The sequence below is a fragment of the Spermophilus citellus genome (assembly GCF_964194105.1).
Source record: "Spermophilus citellus genome assembly, chromosome: 4".
Taxonomy (NCBI): Eukaryota; Metazoa; Chordata; class Mammalia; order Rodentia; family Sciuridae; genus Spermophilus; species Spermophilus citellus.
In genome coordinates, this window is record NC_138185.1 from 128,424,858 (window position 1) to 128,442,568 (window position 17,711).

At 34.1% G+C, this 17,711-nt stretch overlaps 2 protein-coding genes across 5 annotated transcripts in view; both read left to right on the forward strand.

Annotated features, from left to right (window-relative positions):
* Window positions 1–17,711, forward strand: part of DMXL2 (Dmx like 2) — a 156,268-nt gene that overhangs the window by 127,152 nt on the left and 11,405 nt on the right. For 2 of the 4 annotated variants that reach the window (XM_081289053.1, XM_081289054.1), the window contains exons 28-34: window positions 6,734–6,982; window positions 8,778–8,956; window positions 11,460–11,590; window positions 12,358–12,443; window positions 12,844–13,045; window positions 14,239–14,356; window positions 17,528–17,590. In XM_081289053.1, coding sequence (XP_081145179.1) covers window positions 6,734–6,982; window positions 8,778–8,956; window positions 11,460–11,590; window positions 12,358–12,443; window positions 12,844–13,045; window positions 14,239–14,356; window positions 17,528–17,590 — 1,028 coding nt within the window. The remainder of the gene's footprint in view (window positions 1–6,733; window positions 6,983–8,777; window positions 8,957–11,459; window positions 11,591–12,357; window positions 12,444–12,843; window positions 13,046–14,238; window positions 14,357–17,527; window positions 17,591–17,711) is intronic. The other 2 variants (XM_081289056.1, XM_081289055.1) reach the window with 1 other exon arrangement.
* Window positions 2,430–2,698, forward strand: LOC308646308 (small ubiquitin-related modifier 4-like; the record flags this gene model as incomplete). The annotated part of the gene is made up of 2 exons (XM_081289057.1): window positions 2,430–2,533; window positions 2,608–2,698. The coding sequence occupies 2 exons, from the start codon at window positions 2,430–2,432 to the stop codon at window positions 2,696–2,698; spliced, it is 195 nt and encodes a 64-aa protein (XP_081145183.1).

Genomic DNA, 17,711 nt, shown 5'->3' on the forward strand with positions numbered 1-17,711 from the left:
TGTGTATCTAATCTTTTAGTGGGATTTATTTATTTATTTATTTTTTTTTTAGAGAGAGTGAGAGAGGAGAGAGAGAGAGAGAGAGAGAGAATTTTTTAATATTTATTTTTTAGTTCTCGGCGGACACAACATCTTTGTTGGTATGTGGTGCTGAGGATCGAACCCGGGCCGCACGCATGCCAGGCGAGCGCGCTACTGCTTGAGCCACATCCCCAGCCCCTAGTGGGATTTATTTTTTCATGTGCTCTAATAATTTTATCATTCTTCCTCTTCTGGGTATAGGGTTCCCTTATGCATCTTCTGTAATGTTGGTCTAGTAAGTCATGAATTCCCTTAGTTAATACTTATCTTAGAAGGCCTTTATTTCCAGTTCTCTTCTAAAGGATTTTCTTTCTGGCTATAGCAATCCTTCAAGTAGTTACTTTTCTTTTAGAACTTGAAATACATCATTTTATTTCATTTTTTTGTCCTGGTGTTTATAGAGTTTTTGCTCAAATTTTACTGTTAATTTAATGGGTTTGCCTTTAACTGTGATGGTGTCTCTCTTTTGCAGATTTTAATATTCTTCATTTGTCCTTGTACTTTCAGCAATTTGTTATGAAGAGGTTCTTTTCTGCATGTCTATTTGGTATGCTATAAGCCATAGCTGGATGTCTCTGTCTTCCCCAAGATTTGGGAAGTTTTCTGCTATAATTTCATTGAATAGGATTTTTTATGCCCTCAGTCTATAACTCTTCTTATTCAGGTATACCAATTATGCGTATGTTTGATCTTTTAATGGTGTTGCAGAGATCTTGTATGTTTTCTTTATGGCTGTCTGAATGTAGTGTTTTGTCAGACTTGTTCAAGTTTTGATGTCCTTTGTTCTGTTTGATCTAGTTTATTGTGGAGGCTTTCAACTGAACATTTTTTTCTGATTTATTGGGCTTCTCATTTCCAAGATTTTTGTTTGGTTCTCTTTCATAATCTGTCTCACTTTATTATATTTCTGATTAATATCCTGAATTGACTTTATTAATTCATTCAACTGTTTATGTGTATTCTCTTGGGATTCTTTTGACCTTTTAAAAAAATCATTCTTTTGAATTCTTTATAAGGCATTTCATTTATTTTGATACCTTTGGAATATGTTACAATAGAATTATAAAGTTTAGGAGATGTCATATTACCCCATTTTCTTCATCTTCTTACATTTCCATGTTGAGATTTGTTGTATATCCATTGGGATGTATATCTCTTCCATTTGTATGTAGGGGCCTTCTTGGTAAGTGGCTTTGTCTTAATTATATGTCTTGGAGTATCAGTTTGTAGAATAGTGTTGAGTTTATTTCCAATTAAATTCATAGTATTATCTTCCTGTGACTTCTTTGGCTTTGATTAGTGGGTTTTGACAATATGTACTCACTTTCTCTGTATTTCTCATAAGTGAGATTCCTCTGCTAGTTCAGGAAAGTATGGTGTAGTCAGCAGAATATGTGGAGTTTATTCTCTGGTTACTTCTATGATGGGATTGGAAGCCCTTATGAGGTGATGGGGGTTTCCATGGGAACTGTTGATACTGGCTCTGTTACTAAAAAGCAATTCTGATACTGGTTGCTCCAATTGTTGTAAGGGTCCTGAAGCTTTTATCCTGTGTTTATACCCTGGTGCAGGTCTTGGTGTTTCCTGATATTTTGGTGGGGGCCAGAATCATAGCTCTGCCTCTGTAGTGCTCATATCCAGTTTTATCTATACTGTGCAATCTGACAGGGTATGAAGGTGACCCATGCTGAAGACCCTCAAAAGTGTTATGTCCACAATAGTTGTATTTTTTTCTCTCTGCTGTTACCATGGAGTGACTTCAGGAACAAGATATCACATCCCTCTTGAGTATGGGTCACTAGCTGGGGCTTTTGTCCCCCCACACTTTCTTCAAGATGAAGTATTTTCCAAGGTTCAAGCTGGGCTAAGTGTAGCTCAGTGGATCAGTGGCAGCACACCCACATAATGCACATGAGATCCTGGATTTGATCCTCAGCACTAAAAGAAAAAAAAAAAGATTAAAAGAAAACAACAGCCTTAACAACAGAAAAGGGAGGAAATATAGAGTAAAATAAAAACAAAAACCTTCAAAACTTCAAAATAAGCTGAATGTGGTGGTGCATGCCTGTAATCCCAGCAACTTGGGAGACCGGGGCAGGAGGATTGCAAGTTCAAAGCCAGCCTCAGCAATTTATCGAGGCCCTAAATAACTTAGTGAAAACCTGTCTCAAAAAATTTAAAAAATGCTGCAATGTAGGTCAGTTAGGTGAAGCACCCCTGGGTTAAATCTCTAGTACCAGAAAAAAAATAAAGAACTTAGAAAATAAAGAAAAAAGAATCAGGCTCATTCGGTGCGGACCTGGTACCTTTTTTGTGAAGTGGCAGCTGAGGAGACTCCAGCGCTCACCATGGCCGACGAAAAGCCCAAGGAAGGAGTCAAGACTGAGAACAGCGATCATATTAACTTGAAGGTGGCGGGGCAGGATGGTTCTGTGGTGCAGTTTAAGATTAAGTAAACTAATGAAAGCATATTGTGAACGACAGGATTTGTTGATGAGGCAAATCAGATTCTGATTTGACAGGCAGCCAATTAATGAAACACACACCTGCACAGTTGGAAATAGAGGATGAAGATATAATTGATGTGTTCCAGCAGCAGACAGGAGGTGTCTACTAAAAAGGAAACCTGCTACTTTACTCCAGAACTCTGTTCTTACAGACCAAAAATACATTCTCAATTAGAAAACTGCAATTTGGTTCCACCACATCCTGACTACTACAGTATAGTTTTCTTTATTCTTTCATTTTCTCCTTCCCCATTCTTTTATTGTACATAAAGTAACTTGTGTATGTGCACAAGCATATTGCATTTTTTCTTTAAACTAAATGGCCAATGATATGTTTTGATTAACATCAAATGGAGATGGGATGGGGAAAATTACTGGTTCTGTGAAAATATCCCCTTTCTCCATTAGTGGCATGCTCATTCAGCTCTTATCTTTATATTCCAGTAAGTTATTTTGCTCTCACTGTTTTAACAAAACAACAACAACAACAACAAAAACTTGAACAACATAAAAATCCATGCATACCTTGTTCGATTGGAGAATTTTAATGTTTTTTATTTATCATTTTAAAACCAAGGACAATTTTACAACTTTTTTGTACGTAGCTGTTACATGTAGGGCAATCTGTCTTTAAGTAGGGGTAAATTACTCTTAAAAAAGATTCCTAGATAGTTTTCCCTTCAAGTCAAGCATCGTCTTGTTATTTAAATAAACTTCTTGTTTAAAAAGAAAAGAAAGAAAAAGAAAGAAAAAGGAATAAAAGAACAAAGCAAAACTAACAAAAGAAAGCAAAAGAAGGAGAAAGTGGAAAAAAGGAGAAAAGATAAATTAGAAAATTAACAAACTGTATGTGTGTATATATATGTAAATATATGTACATATATAGAGATTTATATTATTTTGTTTTTTCATACTTTTAGACTTCATATAAATGAAAATTTTCTCCTTGCCAGAGTGCTTGAATGAGGGACCAAAGGTGGATAATCACAACTTCTGCTGATCAGAGCTTCTCTCGGGTTTTCTTAGGCTGTGTACCTAGTGGATAGAGTGAAGGTTGAGTTATTTATCCTTGGTTCTTTCTGTTGTGCTTTCCAAGTAACTAGTGGGATAGATTTGTGGCTGAAGCTGGTTGGTATTCCTCTCAGTTGATTTCCATGCTGGAATGAGCTAGCATGGAATGTGGATCTTGCAGTATTTTTTTCTGTAGCTTTTTGGGCTGTATGCTCCAAGGGTAGGGCAGACATTGGTACTCCACCATGTCCGTGAATGCCTCTAAGGGAAGGGGAGGCAATGGAGCTGTGAAGATCTGTGTTGTGGTGGGAGAGTGAGTGAGAGAAGAGGCTCTGAGTGATCTGCCACCCTAGATTCTGGTGCTCTCAGATTCAGCTTCCATGCAAAACCAAATCACTCAGGACTGTTAACTTCCCCAGAGAATGATGACAGGTTTCCTGAACCCTGATTTTAAAGGGAAGCACCTTCTGCTTTTCTCTGCATGAATCACAGGGGATTTGCTTCAGAGTCTCCCTTGCCTCAAACTCTTTAACTAGAGAATCAGTTGCTGAGACAGTGCTTGTGGAATAGCTGTGGGTTCCTGGAGATAAGACAATGCAGGGATGTCTGACACTTAGAGTGGTAAGCTTGGTCAACAGGGCCTTTCTCAAGATGGCTGTGCTTACAACTCTGTGATTATTCATTGGGAAATTCAGATGACTCCTCCAAAGCCAACTAGCTGTTCAGATCCCCAGTCTTAGATGTCTACAAGATACCAGATTCTGTTCCCGTAGAGTTCACTAGAACTCTCTTTAACTTGTACCCCAGCTGAGGGGATACTCCTCCTCCCTTGGTCTTGCTGCCATGCCAACAGTGCTGGGGTACTCTATTTCTAGTACTGTTCTGTTAGCCAAAAATCTCTGGGTTTTGCTGGGTTTCTGTCCCTTTACTGTTGAGTTCCAGCACCCTCCCACAGCCACCCACTTCAACATGTTCAGCCTCACTGAGAAGCAGGAGTGTGCTGGGTGCTTCTAGTCCACCATCTTGTCTCTTAGTAGTTCTTTTTTAAAAAACCTACTAGCTAGTTTCCTGATGGTTGCTTTTTGTAGATTTGGTGAATGGTTTTTTGTTTGTTTTTTGATGATGTTTTCCACTATGGATTAGGAATGCTTAGATACTGTAACATTATCTAAAGACTCAGAAACCCAAGGTTTCAAAAACCCAGTTGTGTTGACCAGCATAAAAAGCAAGGACTTAACATCCTTCATAAGAGTGAACATATCAGTCCTTTATCCTTAGAAATTCTGTATTAGAGTTACAGCAGTATCACAGACATACTTTCAGATACGCCAGAGAAAATACAATTATTTTCAAGAGTGTATATTTATGTACTAGAACAGGAGTGACCCTTCTGTGCTATGTATGTTATGTTGTCATTCCTTCCCTTTTTTCTGATTAGCTCTTTCTTATTCTCCACTTTAGCCCGTGACCAGCACTGGCTTCATGAATGAAGGTTCGAAATGTGAGAAATCTCTAGGGAGTTTTGAATTAAAGAGACAAGATTCTAATTACCTTTAAACCGGCTCCAGGACAGCTCCTCCTAGCTCCAGCCTCCAGCCACCTATTGTGGTATCGAGGTTTACTGAAGAGGCTAGTGAGAGAGAGAGAGAGAACATGCCAGGGAGTGGACTTTTATTGGGGAGCAAAAAATTCTGGGGAAAATCTCATCCAATGAAGATTAAGGGGGGGCAGCGTCCCAAGGTCAGGGGCGACAATTGGGTCTTCGGGGTTGTGGCTAGACACGCCTCCACACAGATAAGCCCTCGGACCTGAGAAGAGTGAGGAAAGCTCTGGACACAAGATGTGCCTAAGTGCCTCTTGCCCAGCCAGGGAGGTAACTCAAATCACATGCAAGGATGGCCTCCCACACTCCACATCAGTTATTTCAAACCTTCTCTATTCCCTTCAGTACCCCATATATTTAAAATTAATTTAAGCATAAGTTTCTAGAAATATGTTGATTTTGTTTTAAATCCTTATTTTGAAATAATTTCAGACTTATAAAAAAGTTTCAAAAAAAGTATAAAGAATTTTGTATAACCTTCACCCAGACTTCTCAAATATTACCAGTTTATTACCCTTGCTTTATTGTTCATTTCTTGTCTCTCATTTACTCACTCCAGATGTGTGTGTATATCTTAATGGCATTATTTTTCTGAAATATTTGGTATTAAGTTACAGACAGTATATCCTTTTGTATCTAAATATTTTTGTGTTTTCTCTAAAAATAGACATGCTTTTACATAACTACAGAACAATTACCAAATTTAACATTCAACATTGATTCAGTACCGTGCTCTAATCCATAGATCTTTTTAAAATTTCACCAGTTTTTCCACTCCTTTTTCTTCTTCTCCATTTAACATTTAGCTGTAATGTCTCTTTAGTCTCCTTGAATGATGAATGAATTTTCTCCTTCTTTGTCTTTTATGACTTTGACACTTTCAAAGAGTACTGGCCAGTTACTTTTTTAGAATGTCCCTCAATTTGGGCTTTTTAAAAATTTTTTTCTTAATATTAGATTCAGATTATGTATTTTTATCAGGGGAATCATGAAAAAGATGTGTCCTTCTGAGTGCATAGTATCAAGAGGCATTTGATGTCAGTTATTCCCATTACTTGTGCTGTTAACTTCGATCACTTGGTAACATGGTTTCTGTCAGGTTTCTCCTTTATAAAGTTATTATTTTTTCCTTTATAATTAATCATTATCTTTTGAAGAGTTGCTGAGTAAAATATCACATTTTAGCATCCAGTTATGATTCCTGTGTAAATCAGATATTACTGTGGGTTGACTAGATTGTGCTCTTCTAATTCTGCCATCCTTCTGCTTATTACTTAAAATTTTGTAAGGAAGATTTTTTTTCCTTTCCCCTTTGTATTTAGTAATTCACTTATTATATCACTATAGACTAGTAGATTCTTATTGTATAGGTTATAATTCATTCCTATCATTTATTTTGTTGTTCAAATTATTGAATTATTTATTTTGTAGAATACAGATATATAATTTTCACTATACTCCAAATTTAGATATTTTTTCTTTCTGGTGCTTTATGCTGATATACTTCATGTGATATTCTATACTTTTACAGGTGTGAGCTCACTTATTAGTCTTTTGAGTTCAGCACAAGATGAAGACCAGCCAAAACTGAATGTTTTGTTGTGTGAAGCTGTTGTTGCTGTTTACTTAAGTTTATTGATACATGCTCTTGCCACAAATTCTTCCAATGAATTATTTCGGCTTGCAGCCCACCCATTAAATAACCGAATGTGGGCTGCTGTTTTTGGAGGGGGTGTGAAACTTGTTGTGAAGCCTCGGAGACAATCAGAAAGTATTTCGGGTAAGATAAGTCGTATACCGATACTGTATGTATGATCATTGTAAATTCCAAAATTAGAAGATTTTTTTTTGTTTTAAGAAAATTTACCTCTAAAATCAGTGAGTTTAAAGGATAGTCATTTTTTTTTTTTTGGTATAAATAACTAAACCCATGTTAGAATATTTTATTTTTATAGAACAAACATTTTTGAGGTTAATAAAACAGGGCATGTTTGAAGAGGATAATAAATAGTAGAAAGGTAAGTAAGGAGATGATGTTAAGGAATGAGGTTATGGAAAAAGTATAGTTCTTAGATTTAAATAAATCTTCAGCATTTTTCAAGATTGACCAGTGGCTTTAGATTAAGTTCATGGTGCTATATAAGGCAGCCATTTCAGTCATGCACAGGGCCTTTTAAATTCCAGTTTCTCTTTGCATGTGTATGTGTAGATATTTTTTCTTTATGGGCAACTATGTTTTCATCCCACTTTTTTAAGATGGTAGGATATAGTGAGTTACACACAGATACTTTTTTTCTTGGTGCTAAAACATGGAAATAATCTTAATTCATCCCTGGAAATGGTCATATTATACTGACACAGAGTTTAAACGACTCATATTCCAAACTGTGTCCTTAACTTATGCATAGGTTCCTGTGTAAGCTAATGTAAAGGAAGTGATCTCACCAATTCCCTTTGCTTCTGCTTCTGTTATAGGTAGATTTCTCTTTCTTCCTAATTGTAGTCCACTTTAAATCTAAAGGTTATCCCTACAAATCACTTATTTTTCTTCCTGAATTTTCTGTTTTTCATTTCTGGTTATTTTATCCATCAATAAATATCCAGAGTAAGTATCCAGAACAGAAAATCCACAGAGACAGAAAACAAATTGATGGATTGAGTGATTGCTTAGTAGGTGTAGGGTTTCCATTTGGGGTAGTGACATACTTTAGAACTAGATAAACGTGGTAGTTGAGCGCTATTGTAAATATATTGGATACTACTGAATAGTATACTTAAAAGTAGTCAATTTTATGCTATATAAGTTTCACCTAAAGATTTTAAAAAAGAAAATGGATTTGTTGTTCTTTCTAACTCTCGCATAACCAATTAGTTCCTAAATCCTGATTTTTTTTTTTTAAATGTATTCCTTATATCAAGCTCTCCCTATAGGTTTAACAGCCTACCATACTAGTCAGGCCCTTCTTATGCCATCTTCTGTTTTCCTCTCTAATTGATCAAACAGACCAGACCTCATCTAGGGACTAGGTTAAAAACCTTTAGTGAAAATTGACCTTAAATTCCTAGCTTTAGGTCCAGAGGCTGGTCCTAGCCCAAGTCTAGACTTTGTAATGGTAATTACTCCTCTCCTGATTTCTGTCTAGCACAAACGATATTTTTACTCAAACCTCCTTTGGCCATTTGTTCCTGTTCTCTCTTCCCTTCTTCCCATGGGGTTTCTGCCTTTCTTTTAAAGACATGCTTTAAATCCTATGTATTCATTGAATCTTTCTTGATCAATGTATCCATTCACTCTCTCTAATACTTATTGAATATACCACTTATTTAATTCATTTTATGGAGAATTACTTTAATCCTTATTCTATATAGCAAATAGGCTACTCCATGGAAGATATTCATCTCCAACTTTCCCATGACTGCTAGAAAACTGACGCAGTAACTAGAACAATTTAGAAGTGCACATATAAGTAATTTAATTTTGACTAAAATATGGCAAGAGTGGGTTGAAAAGAAAAGTTAACTCTATAAATTAATGATGTATAACAAATGCATATTTAAAAAAAATCTTTATTCAGCACCTCCTGCTCCTTCTGAAGACATAGATAAACACCGTAGGAGATTTAACATGAGAATGCTGGTCCCTGGAAGGCCTGTAAAAGATGCTACCCCACCACCAGTGCCCGCAGAAAGACCATCTTACAAAGAAAAATTTATTCCTCCTGAACTTAGTATGTGGGATTACTTTGTTGCAAAGGTAAGGAGTGTGAGGGATGCAAGCTTTAATTTAAGTGCATTTGTTTTATTCACTCCTGTGTTTTTGTCACATAGGAATTATGGAGCCCCTTTTGGATTGAATCACCATAGTTTAGACATTTAATTTCTCAAATCCAGAAAATAAATAGTCCTAGTAACATTTAAGAATGATCAGATACTTGATGGATGAGACAAATTAGTTCATATGGAATTTAGGTATAAATCAGAAGTCAGTTCTTAAAATATAATCAGCATCTTTTGCTAGTGACTGGGATTCTTGTGTTTACTATTAACTTTTCTGATCATTAGTAATTTCCTTGGTCACCATGGAATTAGAACAGGAAACAGATGAATATTTGGTGGTTTGATCAGTCTGTGGTGAGGCCTCATGATATATCACTTTTTCCCCAAAGCAGTAAACTTCTCTGGAACTGGAGTACTCATGGTGATTGCATTCCTTATACCCCCCATACATACTATGCTGGGTGCACACTAATACTGCTATTTCTTTCCTGCACTATGCTTTTTGGAATTCCTTATTCTTCTGTTGATGTTTCCCTCTTTACATGTGTTAACACTGTTGTCACTTTGCTGTGCATCCCCATAAGAGAATGCATTTGTTGTGCTTCTTTCCCATTTAAAGATTTTAAAATCTTTATTAGGTCTCACCTTATTTTTTTTTTTTTTTGCTATTGGGGGTGTGGTACCAGGGGTTGAACCCAGGGGTGCTTAACCACTGAGCTGCATCCCCAGCCCATTTTTTATTTTGAGACAGTTGCTTAGGGCCTTATTGAGTTGCTCACTGAGAAACGCTTGAGAGAGTAGGAACCAACAATTTGTGTTTTAACACGTCCTTCTAGTAGTTCTGTGTGTTAAAGTTTGAAAACCACTGGCTTACACAAATTGTGAGTGCAGGTTTCCAGGTTTACACTCTTAACAGGATTCCTGCTTATACTTCCAGGATCTTTCTGGCTTATCTTTTGAAATGTTGATCAAGTTTCATTTCATTGTATTTAGTTAGAAAACCAGGGAATTAATAAAGTGTGCTTAAAAATATAAGTTAGGTGTCATATTGCAGTGTAATTAATGATGTTTGCACAATAAAATCTCCTAGCAATGAATTTCTCAAAATACATTCTAGTTGTTAAGCAGCATGTGGCTGAATATAGGCAGTCCCACCCACTCATCCACCCACCCACCCATCCACCATCCATCCCTCCTCCTTCCCTCCCTCCCTCCCTCCCTCCCTCCCTCCCTTCCTTCCTTCCTTCCTTCCTTCCTTCCTTCCTTCCTTCCTTCCTCTAAGTAAATTTAATTTTTTAGCATTTTACTGTTCCATATTTTTATTGATGCATTATAGTTGTACATAATAGTTGGATTCATTTTTACATATATGTACATGCATACAATGTAAACAATATAATTTGGCCAATATCATTCCCCAGTATTTCCCCTTTCTTATGCTTTATTAATGATAGTATTGATGTATCTTACTTGGAATACTTTTTCCAGTTCATTTGTTTTTAAATTTTGATGTTTTGATGCATAGAATTTTTAAAAGGTATTTAATCATGTCAATGTTTTATGATTTATTGCCTTATTTTTATGTAGAGAAAGTCTTTTTCTATTAATAAATATGTTTACTATTATTTTCCACCTGCTCTTCTTTCTTCTTCTTTTTAATTCTGTATCTAGAATAAACCAAGGATCAGACTTTATCTCTTATTTCCCATAAATAGCTTAGTAGTTATTCTGTCATTACTCATTAAATAATGTCCTCTCCCCTCATTGACTTATGATATTGTCTTTATCATGGATTAAATTCTTACACTATTTTGGACTATATCTTTGCATCAAAATCTATACTGTACTTCTTAATTACTACTTTAATATTTACTAACAAATTATATCTTTCATGCATAAAATGATTTCTCAGCTACTCTTGTTTTCCCTATTAACTGTAGACTCATTAAATTTCAAAAAAAGGAAAAGTAATCCCCATAGGAATTTTTATTTTAGTTATTTAAGTCCTCTACAAATTGAGGCTTAGAATGTGGGTCAGTAGGAAAGCGGATGCATTATGCACAAGAGTTCAGCCTATAGCAACACATACAGAGTTAAAAAAAACTATAATTAACTTGTTAAAAATCATAGTTTTTATGCTTCTTAGTCTGTTATGTAGGTATGGAAAGGTTTATAATTTCCTTCATTTTATTGCTAATCTGTAAAAATAAAATTATTGATCTTTAAAAATGTTATATATAGCTACTTAATTATTTTATTAATCTGAGAGTTTTACCTGGTTATCTTGACTATTCTTAAGTCTAGAATCAGCAAAAGAATATTTTAACTGAGATTGACACAATTTAACATGTTCAATATTAAATAAGAATTCTTAAAATTATGTTTTAAGAATATATATTTAAGGCTTAAAAGTATATTTATATAGTATATAAATTATATATCTAATTACATATTTAAAAATCATTTTACTTTTATCGCAGCCATTTCTTCCTTTATCTGATAGTGGTGTAATATATGATTCTGATGAAAGTGTTCATAGTGATGAAGATGATGATGATGCCTTTTTCTCAGACACACAAATACAGGAGCACCAAGATCCAAATTCCTATAGGTAAATGAGGCCTTTTTTTCCCTTTTTATCTTTTGTAGGCAATCCTGGCATTATTCATTTCGAATGACATTTTTACCATGGGTTATGTTAAGAATTGACTTACAGATAGGAAAGGTAGCAGAATACAACAGTCACTAATATGCCATTATGCAATAATGTGAGTATGTAACAGATGTGATTCTGCAATCTGAATTTGGGGTAAAAATGGGAGTTCAAAACCCAATTGAGTCTAATGTATGAAAGATGATATGTCATGAGCTCTGTAATGTTTTGAACAATCAATAAAAAAAAAGAAAAAAAAAAGAATTGACTTACATTTTCAAGTTAGAAATTTTGTACCTTTGAGGTAAATTTTTCTACAGAGTGTTTCCTTCATATCCAGTCTCAAAGAAAACCTTTTGTAAAGATTATAAACACATTTTTAGTGAGGAAAAACATGCAATTTATTGATGTGCTGTTAGAACTTACTAGGTAATTTATTAATATGTTACTAGATTCCATATGACCATGTGATAAATATTTTCTACTAGGTAATTTTCAGATAAGGCAATTTTGATATATTATTGCGTGTATTTATTTTTCAGACTACAAAGATACCATTTTTTTTTTTTACAAAGATACCATTTTTTACATAGTAAAATTCAGTAGTAGTTTTGGGGGGGTGGGGTTTGGAGATTTTGCTAAACATTTGGTAGGGAACATTACAATTGCTTCTCCCATGGTTTTATTTTTCAATTTATGAGAATTTTTTTTTCTCCCTTAAATAGCTGGGCTCTTCTGCATTTGACAATGGTTAAGCTAGTACTTCACAATGTCAAGAATTTCTTTCCTATTGCCGGACTAGAATTCTCTGGTGAGTTTGGAATTTGAGAATTCATATTATTAAATGTAATTTATTACCATCAAGCTTCTTTTTTTAAAAAAACTATATAAAAGGCCATTTGGTACTTAACAAATACTGCATTGGAGATTTTATAAAGTCTTATTTATTTTTAGCCTCCAACCTATGATAACAAGAGTTACTGTGTATACATAGAAAATTTAAAGAACAAGAAACTTGACCAGGAAAGCTAGATATTTTCTTAGCTCATTTTAGAGAACTAGCCTTCTGTTTTGTTGAAAATATTGAGACTCTAAATTGCATTAGATAAACATTTTCAAAATCATCAGTATTTTCAACTGTCTTGGCTCTATGTGAATGATGATCAATACATTTTACCAAAATGAAATGACATATTCTATCATCTATTTAGAGCTGCCTGTAACATCACCCTTGGGTATTGCTGTAATTAAAAACTTGGAGAACTGGGAACAGATCCTGCAAGAGAAAATGGATCAATTTGAAGGTCCCCCCCCTAACTATATCAACACATATCCAACTGATCTTTCAGTCGGAGCTGGACCAGCTATTCTTCGAAATAAAGCAATGCTGGAACCTGAAAATACTCCATTCAAGTAAGAAAGCTTTTGCACTGTTGATGACAGTTTAGCTTTAATTTTTCTGGAAGTCATATTTTGTCAATATGACTTCCAGAAAAGTTAAAACTAAACATTCATGACTTTGAATCTGCAGTCTTTTTTTAAGCAGAAATCTGGGTAAAAAATTATTTTCTCCCAGAATTACATATTATTCAAAAGACATATTTCTTTTATATTCAGGAAAGTATCTGTATTCTATATTTCTGTTCTGTTATTTTCAGAACTATTAGAGAAAATTTATTTTGATAATAATCTACATATGCAAAATGCTTCTGAACTTATGTGGGTAACTGACACAGTAAGAGTTTTTGTTGATGTTTTGATTTTTTATATGCCCACCTCAGGCTCTTTTCATAAAAAGCATGGCTTTTTTAAAATTAAATTTTAGCTAGTGCATTAAAAATATAAGAATTATACAAAAACTGTACTCTGATTCATCATTTAATTGAAAATATAACAGAGCCCTTTAAAGGCATTTAGAAATGAACAGATTTAGAAGCAACAAATTCAGATAATTTCGTGAGAGCATAAACTACAGCCTTGCTCCGTAATACCAAATACGAGTTTGGCATTGCATGGTGATTTTAAAGCTAATAGAATTAGTAATGTATTGTCGTACATGATTCAAGAAGAATGAGGAATTTAGGTTACTGGCAAATGATCTCTTTCAAAGATTTTTTACATGAACCTTTCAATCAATTTGGACATATTAACGGGGTATCATATGATGTTCCACACATATATACAATGTGGAATGTTGAAATCAGATTAAACATAGAAGCATGCTCTTTTTGAAGCAGCTGGCCATGATTAGGAGTATTGCTCATAAGCTTGAAAGGGCAAGGCTGTTTAATCTTAGGCCATTAGAAATGTAATCTGTCACTTTATGTTCCTTGCTTTAACTAACAGGACCAACCTAAAGTGTAATTTTAAAAGAGAGTGATAAGAAATTCATTTGATACTTCGCTCAACCAGTTCATTTGATGTAGTTAAATAATTATAGGATAAAGGAATTCTTTTTAGGTGAACTAAAAAATAAAAGTAAAATAATCATAAAATTTTGTTGGGTTCAATGCTATCTCTGCAATAGATTTTAGAGTTTTCAAAATAAGTATCTGCATACATGAAACCCTTTTCCTATATTGTGGTATGTTAATTATTTTTAATAGGTCCCGAGATTCTTCTGCACTTCCAGTCAAGCGACTTTGGCATTTCCTTGTTAAACAAGAAGTCCTTCAAGAGACATTTATTAGATATATTTTCACTAAGAAAAGAAAACAGAGTGAGGTATTTTTAAGAAATATATTTTCTATTATAATTTTTCTGTTTAATTTTTCTTTAGTATTCCTAATTCAGTACTTGATTTATTTTGAAAATTTATTTTTGGTTCAAACTATTATAGTATCTTTCATACATTATGGATAATAGCTAAAATTACTAAACTATAGCAAACAGTGAACTTCTTTTTTTTAATATTTTTTTTAATTGTTGACAGACCTTTATTTATTCATTTATTTGTATGTGGTGCTGAGAATCGAACCTAGTGCCTCACAAGGCAACCACTCTACCACTGAGCCACAACCCCAGCCCCAGTGAACTTCTTTTAAGATAAAATTCTGTCATTTTCATTTCTTAGCAATGAAAGAACATAAGTCCCTTGATAAATCACATATACTCAAGTGAATGTTGGTACTCCCTTTAGTATATTTGCTTTTAGACTTTTTTTATGTAACAATTTTGTGGTGGATGGTTTTGGGAATTTAATATTTAAATAAGATTCTCGAAATATCATTTAATAAAAAATAGAACAGAGCCCTTTAAAAGCATTTATTAAGTATTTAGAAATGAACAGATTTCGAAGCAGCAAATTCAGGGTAATTTTGGGAGAGATTAAATTACAGAAATACCAAATACAAGATGAATAATTATTGCTTCTACAGAGTAAGGCAGAAGTTTGGCATTGCATGGTGATTTTAAAGCTAATATAATTAGTAACATAATGCCTTACATGATTCAAGAAGAATCAGGAATTTAGATGACTGGCAAATGATCTCTTCCTTATCAAAGATCTTTTATATAAAGCTTTCAATCAACTTGGCCAGTCAGTGAGGAATTGGTCAGTTCAGAAAGTGTTTAGAGTAGTAATCAGATATAATTAAAAGTTTGGCAAACAGTCTATGAGAAGAGAAAAATGAATTATATTTCACTTGGTAAAGTAAAACCTGAGAAGGACAGTCTAGAGGATTCAGTTTCCCAAGGGCAATGGTAGAACTACTTTTTAGTTTTTCCCCATACCTAGAGCAGCAGGACATACCATTAATTTAAAAATTAAATGAGGAAGTAGGGGGAATGGGCTATTAGAGACTTTTGATTCCTGCATGTTATAAATTTTCTAAACAACAAACAAAAGATCCTGATAATATTGAAATTACCAACATAGGATTTGTTAGGGAAGTCACAGAGCCACATTATTTGCCTCTTTTATCTAAGCCACTGGCTATAACATTTCCTGTAGTGATGCTGAACAAATCTCATAAAATAAGATAGGAATCTAAGAAACAGATTTAAAATAAAAGATATTTGCTCAATTAGGACTCTGATTATTCATAGAAAGCCATTCTATTTAAGCATCAGTTTTCTGAGTGTTTGGTTCTTCAAATTATTAAACTTAATGATTTACCAAAAATATACTTTAACTATTGATAAGGTCCATAGCAACTGGATTTGGTTGGACTGCCAGAGCCTAAAGTGCTGTAGGAAGCAGCTGTGTCTAATCTTCCTGAACCCTTATAGCTGGCTCTTCCTTAACTCTCCTCTCTCCTGTAGTTTCTTCTTTGTTATGTTTTGGGATTGGCAGCTGTAGTCTCTGCTATTTTTCCTCCAGCAGAGGGTTCCCTTGGACAGTAGAGAGGACAGAGAGAAATTGAACATTTCTTAAAATGCTGAATAATCATTGGTTGGCTTTAGGGAAGGTAAACACATGGCTGGGAGTTGGGTGAAAGGCTTTTCATTCTATACCCCTTTGGATTTGAAAACATTGAATGAAATCACTTTCTTGTCCAGTCCTGTCCAGTAGCACTGTGATGATAGAAATCTCTCTCTCTAGATAGTCCAGTGTAATAGTCACTAGTCACATGTGGTTATTGAGCCCTTGGGTGTGTGGCTAGTGTGACTGAAGAACTGGATTTCTAATTTTACTTAATTTTAATTAATCTAAATTTAAATAACCATGTAGGATTCATGGATACTAAACAGATCTGCTGAAAAAGAAAAAAATTATGAAAAATATTTAATGTTATTGAGGCAAAAACTGGTCACTAAGCTCAGAAATATGAAAAATTAAAATTACCTATCCAATAACAGTGTTTTATCTTTATAAATGTTGGGTTTTTGATAATCAATTTTAATAATGAATTGATTAACTAATAAAATTGACAGACTGACCCTGAAAATATTGGTGCTGAATAATTTTTAAAAAGTAATTTTTAAAATACTTAAATTTAGGTATATACCAAGGAAATACTTGAATTTTAGATATAGTCATAGGAAGATATATTTACTCATTGAATGTTAAAAATATTCCATTTGTGGAATTTGTTTAGTTTTTGTGAAATTGATAAATGTGGCAAACTCAGCTAATTAAGGCAAATATATTCTTCAGCAATTTGGCTTTCACTGAGTTAGCCCATATTGACACTCTGTCCTGTATTTCTTGGGCACTTCTTTGTCAGCTGCTGCAACCCTAGGGGAGTCCTCATGGCACAGTTAGAATTTGCATGGCCTTTTATGCTGAAAGGAAAGTAGTCACATCAAGAGGTATGAGGAAAAGTTTACTGCTCTGATCATACCGTTTGAGGTTTCCAGCACAGCAGGAATATTAGTTCTGAAGGTAGCTATTCTCTATGACCTGTCATCAACCAGGAATAAGTTATTCTTATGATATTTTTTCCCTATGCCTCACCTATTAAACATTTACTTATGAGGGACAATAATCATAGGATTAGGAGAAAAATGTGATTACTCATGTGAGTAAGAGTGAAATAATTACCAGTACTTTGAATCTATTTAGAAATAAATATTTTGATTTATATTTTAAGTCAACCCCTAAAGAATGGGAATCTATGAAGTATAGAATGCATCTGCTCTTAAAAGTGGATTTTATTTTCAGATATTATAGTGTAAGAACTTTTAAGTTCCATACTGGTATACAAATAGCTATTATTTTGTTTTGAAATAGCTTTTGTTTTTGTGTGTAATAGTCACACCAATTTTAATTTTGCCCTTTTTGCTTTGTGTTATGTTTATTTGATGACATTTTATTATTTTTTCTTGATTCTTCAAATTCATTTTTGTCATCTTTAAGTGATGGAGTGGCCATTTCAGCTTGAAATTTTTCATTCTCTTTATAATTTCATTTCATGCATGTATTTGTGTTTGTGACGGTGTGGTGTTACTTAGTCTGTAGAAGAACATGTGGAGCAGGTCAAACAAAACTGCATAGCAGAAGATTGCCACATCAAGGTAGTATTCCCTGCTCTTCTATTTAGCTCATTCTTTAAAATTTAAAGAGCTAACCCCTCATCTCTAATGCTAACCATGGCTGTCCAGCTGGTTAACTAATCAGAGAACTCGTTGCTCCTGT